General features: G+C 36.4%; 2 protein-coding genes and 1 non-coding gene across 3 annotated transcripts; all 3 read left to right on the top strand.

Annotated features, from left to right (window-relative positions):
- Positions 1 to 760: 760 nt before the first annotated feature.
- LOC121805349 (endo-1,4-beta-xylanase 1-like) lies at positions 761 to 9,345 on the top strand. Its single transcript, XM_042205158.1, has 11 exons — positions 761 to 1,030; positions 1,132 to 1,217; positions 1,310 to 1,372; positions 2,387 to 2,754; positions 2,829 to 2,988; positions 4,327 to 4,694; positions 4,766 to 4,925; positions 5,913 to 6,265; positions 6,977 to 7,154; positions 7,231 to 7,767; positions 8,065 to 9,345. The coding sequence occupies exons 2-11, from the start codon at positions 1,149 to 1,151 to the stop codon at positions 9,184 to 9,186; spliced, it is 3,378 nt and encodes a 1,125-aa protein (XP_042061092.1). The 5' UTR covers positions 761 to 1,030; positions 1,132 to 1,148; the 3' UTR covers positions 9,187 to 9,345.
- A 732-nt stretch (positions 9,346 to 10,077) lies between these two features.
- Positions 10,078 to 10,178, top strand: LOC121806090. The gene has a single exon (XR_006051623.1). It is a non-coding gene; the product is annotated as a U6 spliceosomal RNA (small nuclear RNA).
- Positions 10,179 to 11,107: 929 nt separating this feature from the next.
- Positions 11,108 to 11,652, top strand: LOC121804091 (B3 domain-containing protein At2g24670-like). Its single transcript, XM_042203635.1, has 2 exons — positions 11,108 to 11,128; positions 11,293 to 11,652. Exons 1-2 carry the CDS (start codon positions 11,108 to 11,110, stop codon positions 11,650 to 11,652), a joined length of 381 nt encoding a protein of 126 aa, XP_042059569.1.
- Positions 11,653 to 20,750: the final 9,098 nt, after the last annotated feature.

The raw sequence follows: 20,750 nt of genomic DNA, 5'->3' as shown, positions 1-20,750 counted from the left end.
GGGACAAGGTCAGCGTCAGCCTGAAGGGAGACAACAGCGGTGCGTCCAGGCAGCGACAACAAGGACGGATGCATCAGTTGTTGCGTTAAACCAAGGACATACCGCGACATGCACGGCGGCACATCGATAAAATAATGGTCTGATAAAATACAAAAAAAACTAGCTTTTTTACATGAATGCCATTTAAAAGGGAAAATTTTTCTATTGGTTAACCAAAAGACAAAACTATTGGATAAATAATGATCCGATAAAATACATAAAAATTAGCTTCTTAAAGAAGTTTTGAAATCTATACACATGTTTCACGTGTCCATGAAAAATAGTCTCATCTTTCTATTTCGGTGTGTCCACAGTAAATAGTCTCATCCAAGAATGGAAAGTTTATTTCAAATTATTAACACCATTTTATCAACCTATTCTCTTCCTCTTCATCCCTCGTACTTTACCCATTTATTATCGTTCTCTCATACTTCTTACTTTAACAATTTCTCATTACTCGTGACGTCCATCCATAGAACTATTTTTAGTGGACGGATGAAGTATATATTTTTACAATTTAAATTGTCTATAAATTTTTTTATTTAAATGATGTTGTTTATTATTTTAATCATATATTTTTACTTTCATGAAATTTAATACTAGTACTAGTAATATTTTACGTTTATATGTAAATTGCTTTAATTGAAAAAGAAGTGAATAGTATCCCATCAGTGTCGGTTCCTATACATGCAGCTCCACCTCTACTTTCAAACATTTTGTAATCAAAATCAGATTTCAGCAGCAATCGATTTGGCGATACGCAAGCATGACATTGCTGTGAAGCAAATTAATCTATAAATTATCAAATAAAACCTGCAAAATCTTGCATTTCAATTTAAGCATCCCAATCCCAAACGCACAGCATCCCCTGAGGAAACGTCACTCATCCGATCCGATGACCAAATTCCGCAAAAATCAATCTTTTACTGCACCTAATTCAGTCTATTTAAAGCCCAAAGTGGAGATGATTATGCCATTTCAATTTGTGTATGTATGTATCTATCTCCATACGACTACTAAACATTGATTGGTTACTTGACAATTGTCAACGCCTTTGCTTAACTTAGATTTCACTTTTCGAAACTTTGGCAGAGCGGAGCTTGTATATAATGGGGCGCTTCCTGAATTGCTGCTTCACGATTCCGGTCGGTAATCAAACTTCAGATTCGCAGCCGCAGGTAGGGCATTGACCGATCAGTTTTTGGAATAGTCAATTGTTTCCTTCTCATTTTAATATAATGATTATTTTTTTTTGAAAATGGGGTTTTAGGGATCAATCGACTCTATGGAGAAGCCATCCACTAGCAACGCCAACGGTAACACTCCTTCTGAGGTAATGATGTGGATTCCTCTTCTTTTTGGTGCTTCATGGTGCTCGCATGATTGAAAATTGGGTTTTGGATGAGCTTATATATACTGATATTTTTGTGTTTTGGCTTTAGAGAAAAGATATACTATCTGTTTTTGTTGAGCTAGTACTATCTGTTTTTGTTGAGCTCATTGTGCAATGTCAAGAATGAGATTTGGTAGCATCATGTTAACCCCATCAGTAGTGGTATTTGGCTGATGGGCTTAAGTGTGTATTATAGTCTCTACGAGACTACGAGATGTTTGAAGATTAGAGAAATGAGCTTTTTTCGTTTTATTCCTCCAGCATTTATCCGTTGAGCGATGTTATTTCTAGAATAACTTTTATCCGTTGAGTGATGATCCTTTCGCTCGGTACTATCCAATCACTTAGTTTTTCTCCAGCTTTTCTCTATATTTTGATTTATCTCTCAAAATATATGTTTTATAGTAATTTAAATTGTATATTCCCTCCGTCCCAAGGAAGATGACCCCTTCCTTGGGTGGCACAGGATTTTATGTAGTTTTATTTTGTATGTTGGGAATAAAGTAGAGTTAAATGAGTTTCTATTTTTAGTAATGGGTCATCTTGGGTGGGACAAACTAAAAAAGAAAGTAGGTATCTTCGGTGGGACGGAAGGAGTACATTTTTTGTTTAAATCATGTACCACCTCCGTCCCACAATAAGAGTCATATTTCACTATTACCATAAATGGTGTTACCATAAATGGTAAGTAGACCCCACATTCCACCAGCGAAGTAGTGTGATTTGATGGTTTTGGAATTTGCTTGTGTATTATCGGTTCTGCTGTCATCAATTGTCGGGGGCATCCGTTTTCTTATTTTTCATTAAATAGCAAGCACATTGCTTTAATTTTAACCCTTTATCAGCATGAAAAGTTTGTAACATTTATAGGCTCTGCTGTCATACATTTCTAATTTTCTATCATCAAGTTCATACTATCATTTTTATCAGTCATTTTTTGGATATCTCTGGCAGAAGTCAAATGAGGAATTGAATGATACAACCAGCAGACCTGCAACTAATGTCATCCTTAACCATGATTTTTCTGGAGGACTTGATTCATGGCATCCTAATGGCTGTGATGGCTTTGTGGTTTCATCAGAATCTGGTTATCCTCATGGGGTTTCAAATAGCCTACATGGGTGGTTCGCCAAAGTTACGAACCGGAATAAATGCTGGCAAGGCCTCGAACAACATATAACCAACAGGGTTTCTGCAGGATCCACTTATACAGTATGTGCTTGGGTTGGAATATCAGGATCTGGTCCAGCTGTTGCTGATATGCAGGCCACTCTGAAACTAGAATACCAAGACTCATCAGTTGACTATTTATTCATTGGAAGGTATATTCTTTTTCCCTTTGAGTTTGATCGCATTGCTTAATATCATCATCTTGATTGCCTTTAGCCATCTTCAGGACTTCTGCTTCCATGGAGCGCTTTGAAAAGTTAGAAGGGAGTTTTTGTTTATCCACTATGCCTCACAGAGTTACATTTTACATTGAGGGACCTCCCCCTGGCATTGACATACTCATAAAATCTGTAGAAGTTTCTGGCCTTGATTCCAGTCAATATGATGTAAGTTTATCTGATATCTACAACCTACTTTCTTTAAATGACTGGCCAAGTGCATGATAACCGGTAATTATTATTTTCTCTTTACATTATTATGTTACGAGTAATGATAGATTATCACATTATGAATTGTAGCTTGTATAAAATGTTTAGTTTATTAGCTTGCATAATTTGCATGTGCCATTATCCTTGGTTATTGAACATCTGGAAAAGCTTACTTCTGGAACATACTAATATCATTCTATACTCTTAGTAGGCGAAGTTATGCCTGATAAAGTATGTATTACCTACCAGCAACTTTGCAGGAGTTAGCTTCAGTTTGAATCTACTTAGTTGCGATTAAGATTTATTAAGTTAATATCCCTCTAAGTTTAACCAAGTGTGCATTTCCATCCCTAAAGATTGTTTGGGAGCAATTGATTCCAAATTCTCAAATTAACGCTTCAACTAAACTCAGCCTTCCGGCCGGACTATATAAAGTAGAGCAACTACACAAGTCCTCTGTCAATTTCAAGAATTCATGTCTACTTCCAGGTTATAATCACGCGAGGACATAGGTGCGAAAAGCACTTGCCACTAACTTCGGTTTCCAACTCATAGTATCCATATTTCGATGCATCCTCGGGGGATGCATGAAATTTCCCAAAAAGGTCACAAGATAATGTAAATGTGTGAGTGCGGGTGCGTGAATTTTCCGACCAATTTTAGGCTGCTTATGGCGAGAATACACATAACTACGAGTACTGTTAGAAAGCTCATTTCACGAACTTTCTAATTGTGCTTTAAATTTGACTAGTGCCGCATGAAGGAGTAATTTGTCAATTGTCGTGCAGATGAGCTATCTAATGGTGCTTCAAAAAGTTAAACTGAGATAAGCCGATATTTTATCTTTTGATTTCAGTGACAAGAATCAAGATCAATCTGTTTTTTGAGCTTGACATTCAGTTACTCTTGTGCAATGTCAAGAATGATATTTTGCAGCATCATGTTAATCTCATAGTAGCGGTGTTTTGGTACATATATTATGGAGTACAACAGTTTTGAAGATTAGAGAGCTGAACTTCCTTCTTTTTACCTCCAGCTCTTCTTTTTATTATCATTTGATGATTTGGAATCTGCCTTCAAATGTATAGCTTCTGCTATAATGAATTGTCAAGGAAATCCCAAACATTTTTGGCAAGTGCGTAGCTTGATTTTTCACCCTGCATCAGCCTGAAATTCTTTTTTGCTACCATTTGTTGGGCCTGGTGCTGTAGTCTATGTGATATGTGATTTCACATATCAATCATCAAGTTCATATCATTTTCATCAGTCCTTTTCTTTTTGGCATATTTCTGGCAGAATTCGAAAGAGGAATTGAATGATACAACAAACAGACCTGCAACTAATGTCATCCTGAACCATGACTTTTCTGGAGGACTTGATTCATGGCATCCTAATGGCTGTGATGGCTCTGTGGTTTCCTCAGACTCTGGTTATTCTCAACGGATTTCGGCTAGTTTAAATGGTCCATTTGCCAGAGTTACGAACCGGAACGAATGCTGGCAAGGCCTCGAACAAGACATAACAAATAGGGTTTCTGCAGGTTCCACTTACACAGTATGTGCTTGGGTTGGAATATCAGGATCTGGTCAAGCTGTTGCTGATGTTCAGGCCACTCTGAAACTTGAATACCAACATTCCTCAGTTAGCTATTTATCCGTTGGAAGGTAAACTCTTTTTCTCTGATTTAAATCTGTTTCTTGAGATCACGATCTTGATTGCCATGAGCCTTCTTCAGAGTATCTGCTTCTATGGAGTGCTTTGAAAAGCTAGAAGGGACTTTTTGTCTATCAACTATGCCTCAGAGAGTTATATTTTACATGGAGGGACCTCCGCCTGGCATTGACATACTCGTAAAATCAGTAGTAGTTTCCTGCCCTGGTTCCAGTCAATATGTTGTAAGTTTATTTACAAACTACTTTTTCTTTTAATGACTTGTCACATGCTCAATAGCCAGTAAGTATGGTTTTTTCTTGAGTCTGCACCCTCAAATTTATAGTTAATTGAACTAAATTTTCCAATGGTGCAAAATAGAGTGCAATTACACCACTGCTGGTCTTTGGCCATCTAAATCGACCTTATGGCTGGACATCCCACACTCCAGGGTCCTAAAACCTTTTGCTAAATTACAAGAATCAATGTCAGATCCCAACTTGAAATCATCCTAGGACATTGGTGAACATAACAGTCTCCCTTCGTTCAACTAACAGTACTTATTTTTCAAAGTATCTTCGTCTGGGCTGCATGAACTTAGCCCAAAATGTCACACAATAATGTAAATGCATGAGTGTGAATGCTCGGATTTTTGGACAAATTTCAGGGTGCTTCTGGAGAGAACACCCACAAGTATGAATACTATAAGAAACTCCTGTTATGAGAAATCTAAAGACGGGAATACCAACAAGTATGAATACAATAGTCTTGTGTGGTTTTTGGATTTCGACGTTTGATTTCACATCGGATTGTATAATTGATAGAGGGCTTTGAAAGTGTGTGGTGCCTAACCATCAGGTTGATTTAACTGGCCAATGGTCAGCAGTAGTTGAATTCCACAAGAAAGATGAAGATAGAATTAGGTCAATTTGCACCATTAGAGGACTGGGTTTGATTGCACTCTTAATGTTGGATTTGAACTCAGTTGCGCCCAAAAATTCTTTAGAGAGACGTGTATATTTGCTCCACAATAATTATCAGGGGGTTGTCTTTGCCCCTATCCTAGTATAATATACATGTAAATTTGTTGAGACGATTTTGTCATGAAATATTCAGTATGCACAATCTAATCTAAATATATTTAAAGAAAAAGTCTTCTACTATTTTGATATGATACTCCTTCCCTTTCATATGCAATATAATGAAGTGGTCTGTTTGTTTTCATCTAACAGACCCAAAGCAAAAGTTCTCTCTGTGATGAGGATAGTGACATTGTACAGAACCCAAGATTTGATGACGGCCTTAATAACTGGTCTGGGAGAGGTTGCAAAATTGTTTTGAATGAGTCTATGGCAGGTGGAAAAATTCTTCCACAGACGGGAAAATATTTTGCATCAACAGCAAATCGTACTCAGAACTGGAATGGAATTCAACAAGAGATAACGAGCAGAGTGCAGAAGAAGCTTGCCTATGAGGTTTTTGCTACAGTGCGAATATTTGGTAACAATGTCAGTAGTGCAGATGTTAGAGCTACACTGTGGGTTCAGACAGCAGATCTGCGTGAACAATACATAGGGGTTGCAAGGTATGTACTCTAACCAATACATGCCTGATACGATCTTTGGTTTTTGTAAAGAAATTCGCATATCCTATCTCTTCTGGTGGACTGACTTGGAGTCCTTTCATCAACTGGTAGACATTCCGAGCAACCAATGGCCAGACTGAACTTGCCAATATGAAGTTTTGAATTTTCCTTTGAGAACTAGAGTTCCTAACAAATGATAATCACCATTTCTAAATACTAACTTAGCATATCTGCCTAGAGTCAGTCCACGATAAGATTGACCCAAAAGAACCCCATGAATAAATATATCTAGAAATTTAATAAATTAATATATTGTGCTCTGAAGTACCACTGGTTAAAATATGTAACATGTCATTAACGTCTGAGTCGTATTTTTTGGTTTTCGTGGAAGACCAAATTCGTAGACATTTCCGAGCGTGTTATCGTTCAATCAGTCTGGTATTAGGTTTTAGTGGACACTATTGTTTCTTTCTTATGAGTTCCTTGATAAGATGCAAGGGAAAAGGTATGACTAGAGTCTCTAGACTGATGCACCAAGGCTTATATTTTTCATTCTTGTTTTCACATGTTTCTTAATCACACTTTGTAACTGAACTAGGTAGCATATCTTGTCTGATTTATGCATGGGATTTTAGGTAATATAATGTGATCATCCCTATGCAGTTTGCATATTCTGTAAGTCTTTCTTCTTAGAAGTTTGCTGGTTTCCAGTGTGCAGGCAACAGATAAAGATTGGGTGCAGTTGCATGGAAAATTTCTTTTAAATAGCTTGCCTTCACGGGCTGTTATTTATTTGGAAGGTCCGCCTCCGGGCACTGATATTCTTCTTAACAATTTAGTTGTAAAGCATGCTCCGAAAGCTCCACCTGCATCCCGACCAGCCACTCAGGTAGCTGAATAATTAAACTGGTAGTCTCAGAATGAATATTGTTGCTAATAGCTCTACCTTTTTTCTGCCTCTCCAGATCTCTATTTTCGGATTTAATATTGTTGCTAATAGCACCCTTACAAAAGGCACCAATGGGTGGTTCCCACTTGGAAATTGCAATCTTAGTATTGGCAATGGTGCACCACATATCCTTCCTCCAATGGCTCAAGAGTCTCTTGGACCTAAGGAGCCATTGAGTGGTTGCTGTATTGTTGTAACTAATCGTACTCAGACGTGGATGGGTCCAGCTCAGACGATTACAGAAAGAGTGCAACTTTTTTTGACCTATCAAGTGTCTGCATGGGTACGAATTGGAAGTGGGGCAACTAGACCTCAGAGTGTCAATGTGGCTCTTGGGGTGGACTCTCAATGGGTAAATGGTGGCCAAGTTGAGATTAATGATGATAAATGGCATGAAATTGGTGGATCTTTCAGAATTGAGAATCGGGCCACGAAGATAATAGTTTATGTACAGGGTCCTGATCCTGGGGTTGATTTAATGGTTGCAGGGCTACAAATCTTTCCAGTGGACAGATCTGCGAGATTCAAACACTTGAAAACACAAACTGATAAGGTTAGTTCTGAACTTCTGGCTTTTGGTGTATTCGAAAACTACTAAAAGTAGGTTTTCAGCTTTTTTACACATTTTATTGATTGTCCAACGTACTTTCGTGCTAGCAGCAGATGATGATCTTAATTTTTCAATTTTGTCGGACATGATAAAAAAACCCTGGTTTTTCTTGGTGTAAAAACTTTGGAAACAGAACCCTTGTTTTCTTGGTGTAAAGACTTTTACCAGATTTCTATTAAATTTACTATCCATTATGTTGATATGTATTTTCACAATATTGGTATATGTTTAACTGTGCAGATACGCAAGCGGGATGTTATCTTGAAGTTTACCACATCAGATTCATGTCCTCTGTTTGGAACTTTTGTGAAAATTAGACAAACTCAAAACAGCTTTCCATTTGGTTCATGTGTAAACAGGACAAATATAGACAATGAGGACTTTGTTAATTTCTTTGTAAAGAACTTCAACTGGGCTGTTTTTGGTAATGAGTTGAAGTGGTATTGGACGGAGCCGAACAAAGGAAACTTCAACTACAAAGACGCTGATGACCTATTGAATTTTTGTTCAAGCCAAAACATTCAACTTCGTGGGCACTGTATCTTCTGGGAGGTGGAGTCAACAGTACAGTCATGGATACGAGCTTTGAGCAAAAATGATCTGATGACAGCGGTTCAAAACCGTTTGACAGGCCTACTGACCCGTTACAAGGGTAAGTTTAAGCACCATGATGTCAACAATGAAATGCTGCATGGGTCGTTCTACCAAGATCGTCTGGGAAAAGATATCAGGGCAAACATGTTCAAGATTGCACATCAGCTGGACCCGTCTGCCACCCTTTTTGTGAACGACTATCATGTTGAGGATGGATGTGACTCACATTCATCACCCGAGAAGTACATTCAGCACATTCTTGATCTCCAAGAGCAGGGAGCCCCCGTCGGAGGAATAGGCATACAAGGTCACATAGATCATCCAGTTGGGCCGATTGTCTGTTCCGCTCTTAATAAGTTGGCGATTCTTGGCCTCCCGATCTGGTTCACAGAACTCGATGTCTCTTCCACTAATGAGTATGTTAGAGCTGATGATTTGGAGGTTATGCTTCGCGAAGCTTTTGCCCACCCTGCAGTTGAAGGTGTGATGTTGTGGGGATTCTGGGAGCTCTTCATGAGCCGAGACAACGGACACTTGGTTAATGCAGAAGGGGACATCAATGAAGCTGGTAAAAAATATCTTGCTCTCAAGGAAGAGTGGCTGTCAAAATGTCATGGCCATATCGATGAACAAGGCCATTTCGAGTTCAGAGGATTTCATGGATCATATGAAGTTGAAATTGTCAGTCTTTTACAAGATGAGAAAGTGACCAAGACATTTGTAGTTGATCCAGGTGAGGATCCTCTTGTGATAACCTTCAATATGTAGTTATTTTATTCTTTCTGGTGCAGATTGTTGTTACTTGGCAATGTAATATTGATTATATAATAAACTATTTTAGCTGTTGCTTTCTTTGTAAGATGAAATTGAATATGTTAATGGTTTAACTGTTGACATATTTAAAAAGAGTAAAACCACAATTGGCTATTGTTTGTTTGCACATAGAGTAATGCTCCTTTTTAATAAATTATTACCATTATAGTGATCTAACGTTGATTTACTTGTCAGATTACCAAATTTATGCTCCTTTATATTTCCTCTCTATATCTATAGCAACTAGCACTGTTTCTTTAGTCACATAATTTAAAGTCACATGATTTAAGAAATTGATGTTTAAAGATTAAGTAGAGGGAATAAAGTGTAAAAGATAATAAATTTCTTTGCCAAAAAGTAAAATAATATAAGTAATTTGGGATGAAATGCAATATAATGCTTGTAGTTTGGGACAGAGAGAGTAGTTAACAAATTCTGTATCCATTAATCAAATGAGCTTGCTATTGGCTCGAATATATAATTAATTTCTTTACCCAATGAGTGCTAAGAGTTATGATGCCATTATTTTGTATTGGAAAATTCTAACTAGTTAGGTTTCTATCTAAAGCTTCGTTCATAACATCCCTTGTGGACAGTCGGCGGATAGAGACAATTTTATAACGTAACAATACTAACCCTTCTTGTATGCTAGTTACTGCTATCCAAGATGCCATGAAATATTGGGGGTCGAAAAATCTTAACAAATTGACAAGTCATTTTAACGTATAACCAACATCATATGTTCAATATTGCTTCTACAAATTTAGTAAAAAAATAATCATTGAGATCTCATACTTGATTACTCAATAAGAAGAGACGGAGATATAATAGACTATTACTGTTTGAGTCAATTCGGAGATATCCAATAAATTAGAATGATATAGAGAAGATTAACCTCTCTCATGCACAAGATTACATGCATAAATAGAGAAATATACAATTTTTAGTTGTTAACTACCTAATTACATTAAAAAATCAAATTATATAAATTGGGCCTCTGATGGGCTTGGGCCTGACTTGGGCTTCAGATGGTCCTGGACTTGGTATACAGAATGGCCCAATTAGAGCCAATTTCAACCAATAAGCCCAGCCTAGGCCCACATCGTTTCACTGATGGGTGGGCCAGCCCGGGCCAGTTGACAACTATATTGTGGATGCTCTTATTTTGAGACGTCCCAAAAAGAAACACACTTCACTTAGCCCAGGACGAAAAGAATATTATTTTCCATAAATTTAACAAAAAATAATAATAAAAGGAAAACCAATTATATATATATATATATATATATAGGGTCCTGTTAGGTTGAGATTTTTTAGCTTAATTGAGAAATGAGATGCAATCTCAGCCACTAATCCACAAGATTAACGACATGTCAACAGCTATCACATTATGTCAACACGGGGGTATAAGTGTCATTTCGTGTTTTAATGTGTCGGATTGTTGACATGGCTTGTATGTCTAGTTGACATGACTTATAATTGTTGTTGACATGGTTTCTATGTGCAGTTGACATGGTTGTACGTGTAGTTGACATGACTTGTAACACAGTTGACATGGCTTGTACGTGTAGTTGACACGATATGTACCGTAGTTGACATGACATGTCAATATTTTATACAATCTCATCTACCAAATTGGTATTTTATGGATATGTCTTACGAAGCTCAAGGTATGTTCTCATGCTAATTCCACAAATGTCAGCAAAAAACATCCCATAATGTATTCATAAATTTCAGAGAAATGTCACTAGCAACGCAAATGTCAATATGTCAACAGACCTCCAAAGGCACCTACAAAATGTCATCCTAAATTTTCATCTTCAATTCACAATGTCAACAAACCAGCATCTCCTATATTTCAACATGTCAACAGCAAATGTCTACAACTGAAGTTTCAGTATAATGTCAACAGCAAATTTGTTCACCCAAAAACCAACAGCCAATGCCGCAGATTTTCAACAAATAAACAACATCCGAGAAACGCCGCAGAGACAGATTTTCATGGGATTTAGGGATTTAACATTGAAAGATGTGGAAGACTTGTTCTGTTGTTCACAATAGAAGGCCACAAATTCGACGTACTCGCCGCCGCCGCGCAGCGCGCAATCCAAATTAGCGCCGCCGAGGAGTATAAGGCAAAATTCGCCGCATCAGGAACATGATCGGCCGCTGCCGCCGCAGCTGCCGGAGGAATTCAGGAGGGCGATCGAGGAGATGGCGCGCGGGAAGGAGCTGACGGCGCCGGCGACGCTGGTGATTCAGAAGGAGCTGTTCCGCACCGACGTGAGCAAAAACCACAACCGCCTCTCGATCCCGGCGAGCCAGATCAGCGACGGCTTCCTGACGGAGGAGGAGCGGCGCCGCCTCAGGGCGAGGAGGAAGGGCCGCGTGGACGTGAGGGTCGTGGATCTGCGTCGGTGATTTGGGAAGGAGAGGGAGAACACAAGCTGAACAACCCATTTTAAACATGAAATTACCATTCCGCCCTTTTATAATTAATTAATCTAAAAATATTTTTAATGTGGCAAATTCTGGACCACTCATTTAATAAAAATGAGTGGCTAATATTGCATCTCATTTCTCAATTAGCCTAAAAAATCTCAATTGATCATGGACCTATATATATATATATATATATATATATATGGGAGCGTTATTCTCCTATTCATCCCTTAGATCTTTTATTCTTCTTAATATGGGCCGTTAGATCTCATTCATCAACGATCCAGATGATCTGCATTATTACACTATAATGGTGCATTATTAGTCGGTGTGCATTATTCAACTGAAAATCTGCATTATTACACTATAATGGTGCATTATTAGTCGGTGTGCATTATTCAACTGAAAATCTGCATTATTAAATGACACATGGCACCAATCTAACCGTCGGATGACAAAATCGTGGAGCTGAGATTAAAAAGAACAAAGAACAAAAGATACAAAAAGGAAATGAATACATCCCTATATATATATATATAGGGGTGCATTATAATGATAACCCCCAATTTCCGTAATAACCCTATAACTAAATCTGGACCACACATTTTTAAAATCACGTGGTCTAGATTCAAACTTAGATTTACTTCATAAAAAAAAGCGCGGGGGTAAATATGTCATTTCGCTCATGATAAAATTTACGTATCCAAATTTCGCTCATTTAATTTCTGAATTTCGCTCATTTTATCGTTTTATTAGTCAGTCAAAAGTATCATTTTATCAACTCAGAGTATCATTCTATCCGGCAAAACTATCATTCTATGCAATAAACCTAACATATATCATTTTATCAGTCAGTCAAAAGTATCATTTTATCAACTCAGAGTATCATTCTATCCGGCAAAACTATCATTCTATGCAATAAACCTAACATATATCATTTTATCATTTTATCAGTCAGTCAAAAGTATCATTTTATCAACTCAGAGTATCATTCTATCCGGCAAAACTATCATTCTATGCAATAAACCTAACATATATCATTTTATCATTTTATTAGTAAGTCAAAAGTATCATTTTATCAACTCAGAGTATCATTCTATCCGGCAAAACTATCATTCTATGCAATAAACCTAACATATATCATTTTATTAGTCAGTCAAAAGTATCATTTTATCAACTCAGAGTATCATTCTATCCGGCAAAACTATCATTCTATGCAATAAACCTAACATATATAATTTTATCAGTCAGTCAAAAGTATCATTTTATCAACTCAAAGTATCATTCTATCCGGAAAAACTATCGTTCTATGCAATAAACCTAATATAATCGGCATAATACATAATATACAAACCTACAAAGCAGTAAACGTATCATTTTATCAACTCAGAGTATCATTTTTATAAGGTTACTGTCATTTTATCCGCTTAGATTATCATTTTATCAGGTAAAAATATCATTTTATTAAACAAAAATGTCATTTTATACACCAAAAATACCTATCATTCTATCGGCTGAAAGTATCATTCTACTCGGCAAAACTATCATTCTATCGGCTGAAAGTATCATTCTATCCAGAAAAACTATCATTTTATGCAGTAAACCTAACATTTATAAGCTAAAAGTATCATTTTATCAACTCAGAGTATCATTCTATCCGGAAAAACTATCATTCTATGCAATAAACCTAACATATATCATTTTATCATTTTATCAGTCAGTCAAAAGTATCATTTTATCAACTCAGAGTATCATTCTATCCGGCAAAACTATCATTCTATGCAATAAACCTATCATTTTATCATTTTATCAGTCAGTTAAAAGTATCATTTTATCAACTCAGAGTATCATTCTATCCGGCAAAACTATCATTCTATGCAATAAACCTATCATTTTATCAGTCAGTCAAAAGTATCATTTTATCAACTCAGAGATCATTCTATGCAATAAACATATCATTTTATCATTTTACGTGATATTAGGCGAAATTCAGAAATTAAATGAGGGAAATGACAGTTTTACTCCCGCGCTTTTTTTTATGAAGTAAATCTAAGTTTGAATCTCAAAACTATCATTCTATGCAATAAACCTATCATTTTACGTGATATTTGGCGAAATTTAGAAATTAAATGAGGGAAATGACAGTTTTACCCCGCGCTTTTTTTTATGAAGTAAATCTAAGTTTGAATCTCAACCGCATGATTAGAAATATGTGTGGTCCAGATTTGGTTATAGGGTTATTACGATATTTAGGGGTTATCATATGATCACGACTCTCTCTCTCTCTCTCTATATATATATATATATAGTGAGATGATCAAAGTATAACTAATATTCAATGTATAACTAGAGAACAAATCTCAGCCACACAATAAATGCAACAAATATTATTTATTTTAATAATGTAAAATAGGCCAAGGGTATTTTCCAATTCACTTTATGAAAAATCACTCTAACCGCAGAAAGTATTCAAATCACTCTGCATTGCACTCAGATGCGCCTCGAACCGACTGTACCGACCCGAATTGAGGGTTCGGTTGGCGCCCAGTGTCTCGGGCTAGCCGTCGGAAGACGGCGCCAGGGCTTCTTTGTTTATCATACTGACCGTGGATTTCAGCACCACGTCGAGCGAAGACGGCAGGTCCTTGACAGCGCGGCTAGCCGCATCCCGGAGAATTTCGGTCTCTTTCTTCAAGCCCGACCTGAATTCCTGGAGATCTTTGCGGTACGACTCGATCACGGATTCAGATTGCATGGAGACAGATCTGATAAAACCCCCGAAACTCCAGGCATCGGCGGCGTCGTTGGGATTGCTCGGCCCGCCAGAAGAATCTGGGTCGGATTCGGAAGTGGGAGCTTCGTGACCGTCTGAGATTATGGATTTGACGAAATTCATAGCGTCAGACTAAGGAATTGAATTGGAGGATTCAATTATAATTACAAATGATTTAACTAATTGGAGGATACGTCAGACTGCAACATGTCGATATTTATAATTTCAAGTGATAATGTAAAATATAACAGAATCATCACTCTAACCGTGGAAAACATCACTCTAAGCATGTTTTTACTTCATTGATATGAAGAAAATAGGTCACTATACGCATATATTACAGAAACATCACTTAACTGTGGAACACATCACTCTAAGTATGTTTTTACTTCACTGATGTGAACAAAATAGATCACTATACGCATATATCACAGAAACATCACTTAACCGTGGAACACATCACTCTAAGCATGTTTTTACTTCACTGATATAAAGAAAAAATACATCACTATACGCATATATCACAGAAACATCACTTAACCATGGAACACATCACTCTTAGTTTTTGCACAACTTATTAATTGTGTCATTTCTTGATTGTTGCTCAACTTATTACTACTACCATTTATTGATTGTTTCTCAACATATACAGTAATTCGTTATATTAATGGAGTGATGTATTCCACAGTTACAGTGATGTTTCTGTTATATTTGCTTATAGTGATCTATTTTGTTAACATAGGTGAAATAAGTACATGCTTAGAGTGATGTGTTCCAAGGCTGGAGTGAAGTCTCATTGATATTTACAAAAAGTGATCTATTTTGTTAACATCAGTGATGTAAAAACATGCTTTGAGTGATGTGTTCCAAGGCTAGAGTGAAGTCTCTATGATATTTACTTATAGTGATCTATTTTGTTAACATCAGTGAAGTAAGTACATGCATAGAGTGATGTGTTCCAAGGCTAGAGTGAAGTCTATGTGATATTTACTTATAGTGATCTATTTTGTTAATATCAGTGAAGTAAGTACATGCTTAGAGTGACGTGTTCCAAGGTTATAGTGAAGTCTCTGTGATATTTGCTTATATTGATCTATTTTGTTCACATCAGTGAAGTAAGTACATGCTTAGAGTGATGTGATCCACGGTTATAGTGAAGTCTCTGTGATATTTACTTATAGTGATCTATTTTGTTAACATCAGTGAAGTAAGTACATGCTTAGAGTGATGTATTCCAAGGTTATAGTGAAGTCTCTGTGATATTTGCTTATAGTGATCTATTTTGTTCATATCAGTGAAGTAAGTACATGCTTAGAGTGATGTGTCCCACGGTTAGAGTGAAGTCTCTGTGATATTTACTTATATTGATCTATTTGGTTAACATCAGTGAAGTAAGTACACTTAGAGTGATGTGTTCCAAGGCTAGAGTGAAGTCTCATTGATATTTACTTATAGTGATCTATTTTGTTAACATCAGTGAAGTAAGTACATGCTTAGAGTGATGTGTTCTAAGGCTAGAGTGAAGTCTTTGTGATATTTGCTTATAGTGATCTATTTTGTTAACATCAGTGAAGTAAGTACATGCTTAGAGTGATGTATTCCAAGGTTATAGTGAAGTCTCTGTGATATTTGCTTATAGTGATCTATTTTGTTCATATCAGTGAAGTAAGTACATGCTTAGAGTGATGTGTCCCACGGTTAGAGTGAAGTCTCTGTGATATTTACTTATATTGATCTATTTGGTTAACATCAGTGAAGTAAGTACACTTAGAGTGATGTGTTCCAAGGCTAGAGTGAAGTCTCATTGATATTTACTTATAGTGATCTATTTTGTTAACATCAGTGAAGTAAGTACATGCTTAGAGTGATGTGTTCTAAGGCTAGAGTGAAGTCTTTGTGATATTTGCTTATAGTGATCTATTTTGTTAACATCAGTGAAGTAAGTACATGTTTAGATTGATGTGTTCTACGGTTATAGTGAAGTCTCTGATATATTTACTTATAGTGGTCAAATTTGTTGACATCAGTGAAGTAAGTACATGCTTAAAGTGATGTATTCCAAGGCTAGAGTGAAGTCTCTGTGATATTTACTTATATTGATCTATTTTGTTCACATCAGTGAAGTAAGTACATGCTTAGAGTGATGTGTTTAAAACCTTGAATTCCTTATTACCAAATTATTTGAACATTATTTGCATTATCTGATTATTAATTCCTTGATCAACATCAAAACCTTTTTAAAAAATTATTTGCGATTCACGTAATCAAATCACATAAAACTTTATAATACTCCCTATTATAATTGTTTCCGTCGACGTCCCTCTATTGAATTCCACGTCTATAAAAGTTGTGATTCAATTACATTTAATCGAAAAGGAAAATTACAGAGAAATTGAATGACGATTATTGGTTGATCGGGCTATTCTAAATGGTTAAAATTACGAGAAAAAATTGAAGGCAAGGCCAATTGGAGCACCATCCCGAATTCCAAGCTGACGTTCAGCCTGAAGAGAGTGACGACGGAGCTCCGCCACTCGAGCTCCATAGCAATCGCGCCGCCTCGTCCCCCTCCACCTCCGCTGTGGCCTCATCCCCATTTTTATCCGACCATAGCTCCACCGCTGCCTCCGACGACGAGAAGATTGAATCGCGTGAATTTTGCAGAAGAGAGAAGAGAAGGTTGAATGGCGCGACGATGTTAATTTTCAAATGAGAGCATTTTACTTTTTGCCCTAATTTTATCCGTGAAGTGACCATTATACCCCCACCTTGTTATAGTGAAGTAAATTTGTGATAAAAGTGAACTGATTCTCCTTTAAATTCGAAAATCACATGTATTAATACTAGCCTTTGATTTTCTTGATCTTGTGGCTGTGATTTGTTCTCTAGTTAGAACATCCACAACAGAGAGCATGTGCTCGTCCGTCCGTCCGTACTAGTGGCGCGGAGGAGCTGTCCGCCGCTGCGCTCTTGCCGTTGGCACGGCGCTGCTCGATTTATCGAGCACGTCCGTGCCAGCGAGCAGACAACTTGGCAGCGTGTGATTGGCCATGGCATATCCGTTGGAAAATCATTTATTTTTATTTTTTTTAAAAATCGAAAATAATACCAAAAAATAAAAATAAAAATATTTTCCCAATCCCAAAAAATGGCCTTTTTCCCGTTTTTTGTATTTTTTGATTTTTTTAAAGTTTTTTCCCCAAAATCATCTATAAATACACACATTCATCATCCATTTTTCACATCAAATCATCTCTCATTCATATTTTTCATACAACTTAATGCATTGAGTGCATGGCTTTCCCGGTATGTTTGACAGCATTGACTGCATGCATTGGAGGTGGAAGAATTGCCCGACTGCTTGGAGGGGGAAACACTTAAGCGGCCACAAAGGCGGCGGCCCAACACTTATCCTTGAAGCGGTCGCCAACTACCGCCTATGGATTTGGCATGCATATTTCGGTGTTTTCGGATCCAACAACGACTTGAACGTGCTCTATTCTTCACCCCTCTTCAATGATGTGTTGAATGGTGTAGCACCAGCGATCGACTTCACCGTCAATGGAAATGTATACCACATGGGTTACTATCTCGCCGATGGTATCTACCCAAGGTGGTCGACTTTCGTGAAGATGCTCAGCAACCCGCAAGACCCGAGACTGGTTCTTTTTGCGCAGCGTCAAGAGTCCGCGCGGAAAGACGTCGAAAGAGCCTTTGGGGTCCTTCAAGCCCGATTCAACATTGTGAAGGCCCCGTCTCAGCTGTGGTACGTGAAAAATATCGTCGACATCATGTACATGTGTATTATCTTACACATCATGATTATAGCCGACGAAGGACCGATGGCGGCTAGCTTTTACGACGAGGATGAAGTCGGAAGCTCAAGCGCGAGGTCTCCCCCACGCTGAGGTGTACATACGACGGTGGGTGAGAGGATCGAAACAAGGTACACAATGAGCGATACCCGAACCCACGTTGAGCTACAAGAAGACCTAATCAAACACATTTGGGCGAAATTCGGCCACGAGTAGTGGTTTTTTTTTATTTTGGGAGTTGAATTATGTATTTTTTATTGATTAGGAGTTTAATTATGTAATTTTTAATTTTTAGGATTTTAATTATGTAATTTTTATTTTTTAGGATTTTAATTATGTAATTTTTAATTTTTAATGTATTTTGTAATATTATTCCTGGTATTTTTAACGTATTTTAATTTTGTGGAAATGTTTTTATTTAAATTGAATAATGGAATGGTAGGACCCTTGTGCTCGTCCTTGCGGAAGAGCATGGATGTGGGTGTTGTGCTCTTGCCTAAGAGCAGGCAGAAAAAGTGAGGCCGGACCCACATCCGTGCTCGTTAGCAAGAGCACGGTTGTGGATGCTCTTATGTACTTAATGGGCACCTGCCCTAGATCACTACTCTCTCTCTCTATATATATATATGATCAAAATAAAAATTCATTTAAATACAGAAATGCATCCCAAATCTTGGCCCTAGGATTAGATGATCTAATGGTTAATAATTAACTAAAAGCACGGAAGGTCATAATTAAGCAATTTAGGTCATATTATAATATTTGGGTTTAATGTCATGCTAAGATCATTTTAGATCATACTTTGTTAGCATGACCTAAAAATTAACTAACTATGACCTAAAAATGTCCTACGCATGATATTGTTCTGCGTTTCTGTATTTAAATCTAGTTTTGCATAGATCAAAACCCTATATATATATATGTATATAATTTCATACTATAAAATAGGAAAATAATGAATATACTATAAACATACTTTTCTATACATATCCTAGCACTTCCACTATATATCTCTTCCTATTGAACATATTATCAATGTATTTTGTAGATGCGTGACAGGTGAATTGCTATATTTGTATATTTTTTATATTATACGTAGAATATATATTACCAAATAATAGATAATAGATTATGAGATACAAAACCATCTATTATTTAAGAAAATCGATTTTGAACACTTCCGAAGGTATTAAAAACGTTTTAATAAAACAATTTTGAAAAACATAATTAAGTAGGAGTATTTTATTTTCAATTTAGTCTATTTAGATAGATGTCACATTTTTTTTAAAGTTTGTCGTTATTACTTTAACTATATTGTTCTCATTTCTTTTAAAAATATAATCATCCTTTTCTCTACTTTACACACTAAAAATGTTCATAAAATCACGTGTCATCTCCCAAACGCCGAAACCTAACAAAAGGAAGTACAAAACTTTTTTTCTTAATGGTGGTAGCATAAAAATAGTTTTGTTGTAATTTTGGACTATTCATTAAAATTAGTCAAATAAACAAGTTAATTAAATTTGTACCAGTCCAATTTCTAAGACTACTACTTTAAATGAAGGTAGTATTTAGTTTCAATTCATGACATGTTAAATTTGATGTTGGATCTAAGGATATTACTATGTTGTTATATGTTGATGATCAAATCTATTGTTGTTCCAAGTAGGATTTAAAATATTAACATTAAAAAATAATCAAATTGGGTTCCCAAACGGTGAATCCCTTTTCGATCCAAAGAAATGAATGCAACGAAATAATTATCTGCCTACTTATTCATAATTCGTCGAGAAAAAAGAGGTGTAAAGAGCATGGGTAAACCCAATATTTCAAAGAATAGTTTCCATAATTAGCAAATAGTGAAAAGCTGCAATCCATAAAAGTGAGTAAAATAAAAAGCTCTTTCTTGTGAAAATCTTGAATGGACAAAATCCAACTCACTCAATTTCTTTAATAGTGGGTATAAAGTGAAAGACTAGAAACACCACTCACTCATATAATCCAAAAATAAAAAAGACAATGAGCTAAATAAATGGATGGAAAAGGCATTAACATTTCAACTTTACCATGAGCAAAAAAAATATATAAATGGACACAAAATTAACTTGTTCTGGCTACTTGCATTCACTATTGAAACAATTTCTCAAGCCCAGAAATTCTATCCCTGCAACAGCTATACACAAAATTAAAGAATGATGAGGTAATGGGATGATGATGATGATGATGATGAGACAGCTGCTTTGTTTCCATTGAAGAGAGGGAGAAGCTGACCTCATCCACTTACACATTTCTGAATCACACTTTCTTTCATCACCTCTCAATTTATATCTCTCCATGTTTTGCTTTTTATGTCTTTCCTCTCTAATTCTCCCTCTCTTTTTACCTTTTTTCTTGCTAATCAAATCACTTTATATTGGATTAATTTAAAATCTAGCTATGTACATCCATTTTCTTCTTTCTTAAATTAACCAAGTAAATGAGATATTATT

Source organism: Salvia splendens, chromosome 5 (assembly GCF_004379255.2).
Source record: "Salvia splendens isolate huo1 chromosome 5, SspV2, whole genome shotgun sequence".
Classification (NCBI taxonomy): Eukaryota; Viridiplantae; Streptophyta; class Magnoliopsida; order Lamiales; family Lamiaceae; genus Salvia; species Salvia splendens.
The sequence above is the reverse complement of the archived record's forward strand: the minus strand, read 5'-3'. Positions and strand labels throughout refer to the sequence as shown.

Coding starts and splice junctions, on each gene's coding strand:
- LOC121805349 (XM_042205158.1), top strand. CDS start 1,149: ATGGGGCGCTTCCTGAATTGCTGCTTCACGATTCCGGTCGGTAATCAA. Junction 1,218..1,309: donor CTTCAGATTCGCAGCCGCAG/GTAGGGCATTGA, acceptor ATGGGGTTTTAG/GGATCAATCGACTCTATGGA. Junction 1,373..2,386: donor ACGGTAACACTCCTTCTGAG/GTAATGATGTGG, acceptor TATCTCTGGCAG/AAGTCAAATGAGGAATTGAA.
- LOC121804091 (XM_042203635.1), top strand. CDS start 11,108: ATGTCTACAACTGAAGTTTCA. Junction 11,129..11,292: donor TGTCTACAACTGAAGTTTCA/GTATAATGTCAA, acceptor TGTTCACAATAG/AAGGCCACAAATTCGACGTA.